General features: G+C 42.9%; 1 protein-coding gene across 1 annotated transcript; it reads right to left on the minus strand.

The window, feature by feature from the left end:
* Positions 1–736: 736 nt before the first annotated feature.
* LOC146444357 (uncharacterized) lies at positions 737–11540 on the minus strand. The gene is made up of 2 exons (XM_085053398.1): positions 8697–11540; positions 737–6572 (listed from the first exon to the last, which is right to left on the minus strand). Exons 1-2 carry the CDS (start codon positions 8729–8731, stop codon positions 1787–1789), a joined length of 4821 nt encoding a protein of 1606 aa, XP_084909524.1. The 5' UTR covers positions 8732–11540; the 3' UTR covers positions 737–1786.
* Between the last annotated feature and the right edge of the window lie 41 nt (positions 11541–11581).

Raw genomic sequence — 11581 nt, forward strand, 5'->3', positions numbered from 1 at the left:
AAGTAAATTATGCTTTAGGTTTGGTACAAAGTGGCCTTTATGGTTGCCAGCTTCTAAAAGCTTGGTGGGTGAAGTAAACCTCTGTGTGTAAGGGCAGTGTTGTATCTCAAAAAAAATCTTCGTTTTTGAGGACCGGTGTGATATACAAATGCAATTTTCATTTTGTGACCCTCTAGATGCCAGAAAGCCTAATTCTTAGCAGGTTGGGAAGGAAAAAGAAGTCAAAGCTTAAGCCTCTTCAGTGGTCAGGAGACACGATGTTCTTCTTCCCAGCAGTGTCCCTGACTGGGCCAGCCCAGTTGTCACGTATGTGACTCGCATGCATTGCACTGGCAAATGGGTTGGATCTCAGCTTGCTGCCAGCCTGCTCTTGTCCTCATTCTCTTGATGGCAGTGGGTGGGGGCATTCTGCCAACCTGGGCTTAAGGAAGAGCCAGCCCTCGGCTGCAGAGTGTGGTTATGGAGAGCATCATAAAAATGGAAGGGAATTCACTACCACGGGGAAGCAGGACCATTGTATAAACCCTCTCTCCTCCTGAAGTTGTATCCTTAGGATATGCCTTTAGGGTTCCTCCACAGTAAGTTTTCATTCAAATGTGTGGTTACAATGCTAAGCTAAACTTTTGTACGGGAGAGTTGGCACTGTGAGGCGTTCTGTCTGTCACAGCTTTAGTGAGACACCCAAGGCAGCAATCCTGCCTTCACTTCTCCAAAACAACATTCATCACACACAGACTTTTTGCAGAAGATGCTATTATTGTAAACACAAAAAATCGTACCCTATTAGTAGGATTCAGAGACACTGAAAGGCTGCGTTTTACTGCTCTGTTTCACATTGCATTGTAAAACAAACACTTCCTAAGACTTTAAATGTGAGCTGAGGCACCTGCTTCATGTCTGTGTGCCCCAGGATTTGGAGTGGGACAGATGTCCCAGGAAGAGCTGAATTGCCATGGCAAAGTGTTGAGCCCCTCTGGCTTACCTTGTCCTCATGGCCTTTCAGAATTGAGCTTTTTTGAGCTCTTACACTTGTTGCATATTCATTTGCAGTAATTAAGAAACCTTTGAAATGGTGCACCTTTACAACAATAATGCATACAGTGTATGGCCGAAGTACAAATAGCTTCAGAGGAGGTTAATCACTATTTTTCCAATATTAATATTAATGAGGCTGAACATTCGCATTTGCGGTAAATCCCCTTGCAGCGTCAACGTCCTTTGAGGATTTTTCTGCAGATAAATGAAGCATTCCCCTCCTTCCTCACTACTTTTGCTAACAGTGTCACTCAGTGCAGCAATAGATCAACAGTTCCTGCTAATCTGTGAAAAGGCAGAGCTTAGAACAAGTGCTTTTTGACATAATTAAAGATATGCTGCCTACCGCTATTCCTGGAAGAAGTACTGATGGAGTTTCATTAGAACAAGTAAATACAAATAGAGTTCAGCCTGAACAGTTGTCTTTGTTACAAACAAAGCCCATTAGTTAGCAAGGAGAATTCGAAGCAGTGCTGAATTCACACTGGTCTCAAAGCCCTTCTCATATTTAATTTATAAACTAATGATTAATTCAGTGATTAGCTAATTCACTTGCAGTGATTAATTTAATTCATGTCTTCAGGCTAATGTTTAAAAAAGAAAAAAATCTAGCTCTGATAGATGCACATCAATGTCCTTGTGATTAAAAAATGGTAATATAATGCCCTGGAGAAAAAAGGAGAAAAGAAAGATCAAGAAAATCGGTAGCATGATCTGTTGTAAGTTCTTGCTTAAGCTGTAGCTGTAATTTTTAGCTGTCATGTTTAAATGTGTCAGATACTCTAATGATCAATGGTTTGAAAGCTGAATCTAAGGATCCTTCACTGTAGCTTTCCACCGTGTATTTTGAGAATGGCGTTGCTTTAGAGCAGTCCTCCACTTCTGCTTTTTTCTCACTTGTTTTGCCAGCTCCTTGCCCACTCCCCTCCCTTTCAGCAGACTCTTTCTCATGCCTCACCAAAGTCTTTGAGGAGAGCGCTTTGTACTTCTTAAATCCAGGCTGCTTTTCTCTATTTCCAGCAGGATTTTCCTCATCTTTTGAACCAACGTGAAATGGTGAGGATGATTTGGGGAACTTCACTTTATTAGACAAACTGGTCTCTTGTGGGACAGTACTGCTTTTACAGCTTATGCCTTTGCTTGGCAATGGAGCTTGATAGTCTCTGAAATCACCCGCAGGGCCCTCCTCTCCTGAGCCATCATTGCCGTGCCTCTCCAACTGAGCTGAGGAGCCTAGCTGGTATTTCTCTCTTCTCTCATGTTTACTCTTCTTTTCTGGACTACCAGTTTTATACGTCGGTTTTTCATCATGTGCTGGTGGCAATTGCTCCTTTTTGGCTGTGGCATTATTTTCTTGAGACTTCACCTGCAAATTTGAGTATGGGGACTGGCTCATCCCAGAAACTGGATCTTTGCTTTTATCTTTTAGAGCATTTGCATCAGGCTTTGTAATACTTTCGGATACAATTTGTGGTTTTTCTCCTCCTGCAATATTTTTCTCAGGCTTTAATAATTTACTTGAAGGAGGTAACTGATGGTTCCCAGAACCTTGGTATTTATCTTTCTCTTTTACAGCCTTTTCTACAGGTGACCTGGTGTCCTCTCCTGCTGGTGCCTTTTGCTTCCTCTCTCCTGAAGCACTTTTTTCTTGAGGCTTCAGCCCTTTGTTTGAAGAAGGCAGCTTCTCAGAATTTGTATCTCCATCTTTTTCTTTTACAGAATTAGTACCAGGCTTCTTAAAACCTGAAGAATCTGATGTTTTTTGCTTTTGTTCTGGAGTAATTTTTTCTTGAGGCTTCAGCCCTTTGTTTGAAGAAGGCAGCTTCTCAGTATTTGTATCTCCATCTTTTTCTTTTACGGAATTAGTACCAGGCTTCTTAAAACCTGAAGAATCTGATGTTTTTTGCTTTTGTTCTGGAATAATTTTTTCTGGAGGCTTAACCAATGTCTCTGATGGTACTGATCGATCCTTCCTGGAACTTGGAAGTTTCTCTTTCTCTTTTGTAGTATTTGTATTAGGTGTCGAAAAATCTTCAAATCTCATTTGCTGCTTGTCTCCTGGAATATTTTCCTCATGCATTTCTGATTTTCTTGATGGAGGCAGCTGGTGCTTCCCAAACAAAGGCTGCTCAATATCCTCTTTTACTTCCTCTGTGTCTGGTGCTCCAGTGTCTTCTGCTGCTGGTGTCCTTTGCTTCCTCTCTCCTGAAGAGCTTCTGTCTTGACAATTTGGCACTTCGTTTGAAGAAGGTGGCTGGAACTTTTCAGAAGTATGTTTAGTCTCTTTTTTGTCTGGCTTAGTTTCAGGCTTTACACGGTCACCTGGTGACGTCTGTTTCTGTATCTCTAGAGCAGTGTTGTCCTCGTCAGTGGTCCTATTGTCCTGCCTTGCTGTATTCCTTGGTGGCATTGAATAACTGTTGAAGTCTGACTTGATGTTTTCTAGCCCTTCTCTGTCATTTGTGTGTTTCATTGGTTCATCTGATGAGGCCAGGTGGTTTTTCCTGTTATTGCAACAGATGTTTTCATCTTCTGTCATATCGTGTTTGGGTTTTATAAAATCTCTTGAAGGTGCTGGATACTTCAAACTTGGTCCAGTATTTTTAACTCCTTGAATGTTGGTATCAGGCTCTGATGAAGGTAACTGGGATGTTTGAGGTCTATGAGCATTATTCTCCTTTGAAGAGTTATTATCATGATCCACAGGATCATTTAGTGTGAATACCTGCTCCTGATCAAATTTATGCAAGACATTTCTCTCTTCTTTCTCCTCTGTTTCCATCCTATCACTTTCATGCTTCATGTCGTCATCTGAGGAGAAGAGCTTATCCCTTGTTTGTTCAGATATCTTATTTCTACTTTTTGCATCCTTCTTTTGGTCTGAGACCAATTCACTTGATGAAGGAATTGCGTTCTCTTCCAACATATCACATCCTTTCTTTTTGGTATCATCAAATGTTGGTGTTTGGCTCTTCTCCAAGGGTAATAGGGGCTTTCTTGCTAGTGTGGTTTTATTTTCATGTTTTCCTGGCTTTGTCTTTGAATGTGAAAGACAGTTCTCAAGTCCTTGACATGTATTTGTCTCTTTGTCTGTAGAGTTTTCGTTTTCTGTTGCATGATTTGGGGATAGTGCTTGGTTCTCAAAATCACACATAGTTTTCTTCCTCTCCATTGGATCATTCCCACCATTTGTCAACTCATCTGAAGATGAGTGTGGATGCTTCTCACAGCCATGGCTGTCATGCTCATGTTCCACACCACCAGCTCCCTGTCCCACCTTAACAGGTGGAAGTGCTGCAGGATTTGTAAGAGTATGATGGATACTTTGTCCTGCAATCCCACTCATTGATATTGGCAAAGGGGTTGACAAGGGTGACTGACATGCCTTGGAGTCAGGCCAGAGCATCTCATCTGCAGGGTCCTCTTCATGTTCAATGAAAGATTCAGATGGCTTGTGACAGGTCTTCAGGTCAGTTAAGGAACTCCTGTGCAGGGCTTGATTGTTTGAGTGATTCATCATGTCATTTGATGAAGATAATTTGTCCTTCCCAAAATCTTCTTTTGCAATAAAGGAACTGTGCTTCACAAGGTCACTTGGCAAAGGGCTTTGTGTCTTTTCCAAAGGAGAAGAGATGTCCTCTTCTTCTGTAGCACCAGGCTTTGGTTCCTGGCTCTTATTTGAGGAGAGTGTAGGTTTGTTCTGATTTTCATCTGGAATTGGCACGTCCATGTTGGAAACATTAAAGTTATTTTGTGAGCTAAAATTTATTTGAGGAGGCTGTGGCTGCATGGTTTTAAATTCATTTTGCATTTGGCTGTTGGGTGTTTTATTCTTCTCCTCCTCTATATTTGGGACATCACTATCATTTTTGCTAGAAGACATTTTGTCTTCACTGTGAAATTTTGCTTCTTTTTTGGCTTCCTCAGAACATTTGCCTCTTAAATCCAGTGCCTCTTTTTGGACTATTGGTGGCTTTGTGCCAGAAGCTGGTATTAGGACAGTTAGCTGTCGATCATCCATTGGAGGCTCAACTTCGCAAGATGCTGGATATCTTGGAGAGTAAAATGGCAGAATGTTTTCCAGTGCTTTCTGCTCTGGAAAGCATTTTTGGCCTGCAAAGAAACGATCCTTTTCTGGCTCTGTGAGCTCTGTGTCATCTTCATCTGAACTGTATACGTACATAGATATTTCAGGAATCTCTCCTTGTTTAGTATCCTGAGGACTTTGTTCACGGGATCCTTCAGCTGTGCTGGAGTCAGGCGAGCCAAAAGGTGGGCTGTCTTCCTTAACATGTTGCAGAGCATGGCTAATTCCCAATAGTGAAGATGAGTCAGGCCCAGCTGGCATGTCAGTCCTGTCACAATCCAGACCACATCCAGATAAGGGAGGAATGCAGCCTACCAGGTCTTTGTTTTTATGAGTAGTTGAAGAGTTATCTAGAACGGGATGAAAGTTGAGTGCCTCATTTGTGGAATCTATTTTAGCCTCAGCAGAATCCTTTGCATCTGAGATGGTCTCTGGTGCCACCAGTAACTCATCTTTGTCCTCCCTGTCCTGTGCTGCATTTAGCAGTGTTTTGTACTCTCCAAGGTCTCTGTTGGATTCCTCCTTTTCCTTCAGTAGTGTGTCATGACCAAAAGGCTGCTTTGTGGCATTGTTTTTTGACCAGCTCCAAGGATGGTTAATTTTGGTCGCCATGCTGAGTTTGGGCACTGGGACCATGGAGCATACTAAATTTTGGGACTCTGGGCTCTTTATACCTGTGGCTGTCATTGCTGCCGTGCGCAGCACTCTGACATCAGGCTTATGAATAGTTTTCCTGCTCGGGAAGTTTTTGGTCTTTCTCTCACCTTTGCGCAAGAGCGATGCTTTCACCTCTGCAGCCGAGCAGAAAGTGCTTTGTTCAAACTGCTCCTTCAGTTTGGACAGGATTGAATTCTTGTTGACTATTTTTGGCAAACTGACATTTTCTCCCTTCTTTTTCCAGCTGGAAGACTTCTCCTTGGCTTCTTTTTGTTCAGCAGCTAAAAATTTCTTCAGGATGTTCTTCACTGTGTTTTTTCCAGTCACACCACTCCACCGTGCCCTGTCACTGGGTGCTGTGTCTGCATCCTCGTCCTCTGCTTTTCCATCTCCCTTCCTGTCTCTACTTCTGTCCAGCTTGTTACCAGCCCTGTTCATCCACAGCTTCTCTTTAATGACCAGTTTGCCAACTTCCCTTCTCTTCTTGGTGTACGGCTCGCGATTGTTGTTTAGAAACCTGGACCTCAAGAGCTGAAATCTGGTTGGATATTGAGCCCTGACTGGACCTGGACATGGCTGGTTATAGCTCACCTGGTTTTCTTTACCTTCTGCCCATTTTGTCCTCTTGTTGCTGATCTGTGGATCTCTGGCTGCGAGCTCGGTGACGTATAGCAGCAGGCTGCTGAGAACAGCAAAGGCTCCTTGCTCTGTTGCCATCCTATCGAGCTTCTTCTTCAGCACCAGAGGGTCTATAAGCATCTTATCATCTCCACAGAAGTGTGTGCTTTTGATGCTGTGCAAGAGAAAACATAATTGTCTTTTAAAGTCATCAACGTTGTCACTATTTTCTCACTTTGCTTTAATGGCATGCTGCTACGCATGAAATGGAAAAAAAACCACTTTCATTTAGAACTTCTCAAGAGGATTGATGTTAGTGGCCTGTTAAAAAGCATGCAAAGTGCTCAACAAGCTTCATGAGCCATGATGGTGTAGCAGGATTGTAAGAGCTTTACATCGTCCCACACAGCACTGTCAGCTCTTCTGTGTTTTGTGGGCAGTGGAAGCACTTAGGGAAGCAAGCAATGCTAGTCAGGGTCTCTGCATTTCCTCTGTACTACTACTCTGTCATTTAGTATTAATGTCTTAAACTGAGGGCAACACTGAAGGTGTTTTCCTTTCCTGCTAGGTAAAGTGTAGGCAAAGATAAATACGATGAGAATGCAGTTAGCAGGAAACCATGGTTCTGTCTCTGGTTAATAAAACCAGACTCCAACCATTAAAACAAAATATCAAGGTTGAGGGGCCCAAATGTGCCACTGGTGATTTTTGCTATTGGCACAGGTTAGAAGTCAGCAGATACTTCCCCAGAACTTAAAAAAACACAGCAGAGTTTCTGTTATTGAATTTTGATAGCATTCAAATCCCACATCAGGACTATGCTCTTAAATCTGCTTTGTGAAGGGTATCACCACAACAACAACCCTGGCAATGTCCCTTGACTACAACCTCTTTTAATCTGGAGGAAGAAGGATGGTATGTTGGACCTTTGCTTGTTTGAAGAATCAGGCCCTTGGACAGCTGGGGATTTAGGCAATGCTTAAATTGGTGTGGATCAGTTACTAAATAAAATACTGAACTCAGCACAAAAGCTGGAGCTTGAAGTCAGTAACAATAGATGGTTTAGGAGGGAAAAATCAAGAGGTGTCAGCTTTCTGACACCATGAAGAGCTGGAAGGTTACTTCACTGTGCAGTGAAATAGCTTCATGCACAGAATGCAGCCTGCATACCCAGAGGGGATTAATTTTTATGAGCAGAAGTGGAATAAAAGATTCTTTAAATTAAGCCCACATGTAGGAAATGAAAAAAGGTTGTAAAGAGGCTCATCCTTTAGGGAGTGTCAGCTTTGGAAGATTGGGCAAGGCCCAGCTGTGCCCCAGCAGCTGGTACCCCATGGACTCTGAAAGAAACTGGACCTGGCCCCCATTGCAATATTGTGGAGGCTGTTTGCAAAGTGAGGGGCTGGTCCTTGTCCAGTTGGGTTCTGACATTTGGATTCCACTTGGCTGCATTTCAAGTGCACATATTGAAAATGACATCCCTCAGCAGAGGGATGAAGTTGCCATCTTGAATGGAAGAAGGTCTATTTATAATGACTTTGTAGGTATTTTTAAAAGCCAATAAAAGAAAAAAGCCTGACAACTGGCCCATGTCTAATGTGACAAACAATATCTCATAGATTTTGATGGGGAATAACCACATTTCAGCATACCACAGGTGGTGTCATCCACCCTTTCCCTTACCAAATTGACTACAGCCAAGGAGGCAAAGCTTCTATTTTACACTAAGAAGCCCATTTGTCTCAACTATGGGAATTTTCACAATAAAGAAAGAACGAGAATTCAGAGTATAATCAGTTAAAAATATCCTGGTTCATCCCCCCCTCCTAGCCAGTCTGCTGGTATTTTAACTGCAAGCTTGCCATGGCAGAAGACCATCCCTCCCTCCCTAACTAGTGTCTGGTGTATTCAGAAAAACACGTAGGGCCATGAACCAATGTGCTTTAGTGTCATGTCTGATCTCTCAGAAAAGCAGTGGAACCAGATGCCCTGCTTACCCCTCCCTTCTGGACTACTTTGGATGCTATAAATGGCCACAGTAAATACAGAGTAGTCCTGCTTTCAGCAGTCCTGCTTTTCAGCCAAACTACTATTGACTGTGAAGGGAAGAAGATCAGACCCTCTCTGCTAGAAATATTCACAGTAATTAATCACATAAGAGCTATAAAATTCAAACAGCTTCATTAAAATACACTACAAGTGAGCTCTGTTTGGGGATTTCCTTTTCCATGTTAGAGTGTTATTATAGGATGCCATCTGAAATGTAGCATTTGTGGGAATACTGCATTGCCTTAAGTACCACGACATGTTGCATGGGTTGAGTGTTTGATCCATATTCCCCAGCCAGCAGCAGAAAATGAACAAACAGCTATGGTCCCTATTTAGGGCATCTGCAGTTCTTCCAAGATGACGTCACCTGCAAACGACCATCGTGACCATGTAAATCTGAAATGCATTCTGTTCAAGGGCAGTGGTACAATGACACTCAATTCTGAGACCACCACAGCAAATGGAGGTAGTGATGAGTCTGCTTTGATCTAGTGTTTGAGAAAACACCATGCTTCCCCCTCAGAGAAGGAGGGCTAAGTAAGAGGTTTCTCATGTTTGGGAGCATGACCACCATTCTCAACAGGCTAAGTCATCATCCCTCATTTTTCCTTACTGTCTTTTCCCAAGTTGTATCCTACTGTTCTTAATGTATGCCACCTGAAATATAGTCACCTCTATATCAACTGCATACAGTCAGTTCTAGTGCCCTTGGGAGTACCTGGACAGGTAGTCCCCATGCACAGGGGGAACCCCATGCCAGCAGAATTCACTTCCCAGCACCGTGAGCTATGCCATATGACAAGGCAGATACTTGGGCTCCTCCCTGATGCTGTGAAATGGCCTAGCATGTACTCTATCCTCCTCACCCCGTCTCATCCTCTGGAGATGCTGGTTTTCACACTTTTTGATGTGTGTGATGTGCCTCAGGGTGCTGCTGGCTTATGGAAGTGCTGCTGCATGGTTTTCAGTGTTGGGAGGACAGACTGCTTGGATCTGCAGAGGAGGCAAGGCCACCTTCAAAAGTTTCCCGTCTTCTTGGCCCACAAATAATTAAGATGTGTAAGACAAGCTGCTTAGTTACTTATTTATAGGTTCTTTGGGGACACTTATCATGGGAAGCATCAGAGTGGTAACAGCCTAATATGCTAATGGGCAGCAGTGCAACCCTATCCTGCTGGCTGGCCTGTCCCAGAGAAACCTCTGCTGGATACCACTGTGTTGGGAGCAGAGGGGAGCTGAGGTGCCAAGGCAAAGGGAGAGGAGCTGGCACTCTCTCCCAGACCTGCCCATTACCTCCTGCACCTATGCACTCCAGCCTTTTCATTATGTTAGGGGCCCTGAGGCTGCTGAGTAGCATGGGGTGGTGGCATCCCATGGCATTTGCTAAAAGCATACAATTGAAGGATTTTATGGTTTACTGTCTCTGGTGTGGAAAAGAGAAGCCCTGTCTCCTGATCCTGGATTGCATGTTAAATATCTGATCACCATTTTAGACACCCTGGCAGCCCAAAGGGCTGGCTGTTGCAGGGACAGCAGCATGGGCAGGAGGAGACAGCACTGTGGAGGTTTCATCAAAAAACATGAAACAAATTGAAAAATGCTGTCCAACCTGCAAAAGCTGTCAGAGATCAATGGATTGGTCTGCCTCACTGTTTGTAGGCTTGGGGGAAATGGCCACGAGCTGGAGTGTGCAAAGTGCTGCATCCTGTAGGTTCCCTCATTCCTGGGCATCCCATCAATACCTGGTTCTGCGTGGTGTTTGGTCCAATGACCTGCCCCTAGATAAGGAATGCAACCAGGAGCAGCTCTGCCCACTCAAACCAATGCACAGGCCTTTTGAGTGTGCTCAATGAAATGATGGCCAAGGCACTGCTCACCCCAACAGCTTCAGAAATGGTGCTTTATAGGCTCAGTCTTTTTTTTTTCATCTATTAAATGAGATTCTCTTATTCATCTCTGAAACACAACTTAGTTCTGCCCAGAATGAATGGAAGGTAAAATGGTAACAATTATGAATGCTCTTGATTTTTGTTGGTGATTATGTTTTTTCCTAAAGGAAGAAGAAGAAAAACCAAAGTACTAGAGAGAATCCTACCTTATGCAGAACATGTTCTTCTCTCTTCTCTACTGCTGAATTTATTACAGGTGTGCTAGAGGCATCCTAAACTAGAAGCAATGTTTTCAGAAAGTCTTTATATTCTCTGGCATCAAAAGCTACTGACACAATTGCTGCCTTTGGTTTAAAACATCTCCAAAGCAAACAAGAAAGCACCTTGCAAAGCTGCCAAGAGAAAACATGCTAAAACAACAGTGACAACAGAGTGAGAAGTAACTCAGAGTACGGAAAACCTTTTCATACGGACATTGTCATGCAGGCTGCTATTCCTACTGATAGGCATCACCTGCTCCTGTGTCTGCCACATAACATCCCAGTGATGATTCCAGCAATGGCTTACATGGAAAAAGGCGTAGGAAAGTACTCAAGTATTTTTAGCTATCTTTTTAAAACACAGTTCAGCAGCTGGAGAAAGACAGGAGAAACGAACACCACGTCGGAAATCACACACGGTGGAAATTAGAGACTATTATGTAGACCTCAGTTTCTGAACTTCTAAGGTAAAACATGAGGTTAAACACGGGAACAAATTCTGAGTTCATTTCTGCATTATTTCATTGAGGATTTCAGATTTGCACCTGGGCTGCTCTTGGGGTCATCAGGATCTCCTTCATCAAGGTCTACGGTTTGCTTTGTTTGTGGTATGCAACTTTTAACCCAATCATAGTTTGTTAGTTTTCTTCAAAAATGAGAAAATAAAAGAAAAAGGAAAAATGAAAAGAAGGAAAAAAAAAGGGGGAAAGGCAAAGGGAAAGAAAAAGAAAAAAAGAATGAAAAAAAGGACAAGAAAAAAAAAAAAGAAGAAAGAAGAAAAAACGAAAGTTGAAGAACTTGGAAAGGAGATGTGAGGTGAGGCCAGGAAAGGAAAGGAGAAAAAAATCAAAAGGTAGTAGAAGGAAGGGGGGAAAAAGGAAGAAGGTAAAGCAGTTGTAACTTTTCTTCTTGGGGTTTTCATGGTACTCAGACTTGTGAAATGTATCACAGCCTGACTGTTGACCTATTGCAACTGCTTGAAGACC

This window comes from Lichenostomus cassidix, chromosome 1 (genome assembly GCF_008360975.1).
Source record: "Lichenostomus cassidix isolate B80296 chromosome 1, HeHo_3.0, whole genome shotgun sequence".
NCBI classification, from domain to species: domain Eukaryota; kingdom Metazoa; phylum Chordata; class Aves; order Passeriformes; family Meliphagidae; genus Lichenostomus; species Lichenostomus cassidix.

Bases quoted from the DNA above. Each gene is read 5' to 3' on its own strand.
- LOC146444357 (XM_085053398.1), bottom strand. From the start codon at position 8,731: ATGGATCAAACACTCAACCCATGCAACATGTCGTG. The intron at 6,573-8,696 runs GTACTTAAGGCA...TCTCTTGCACAG, and splicing joins AACCCATGCAACATGTCGTG to CATCAAAAGCACACACTTCT.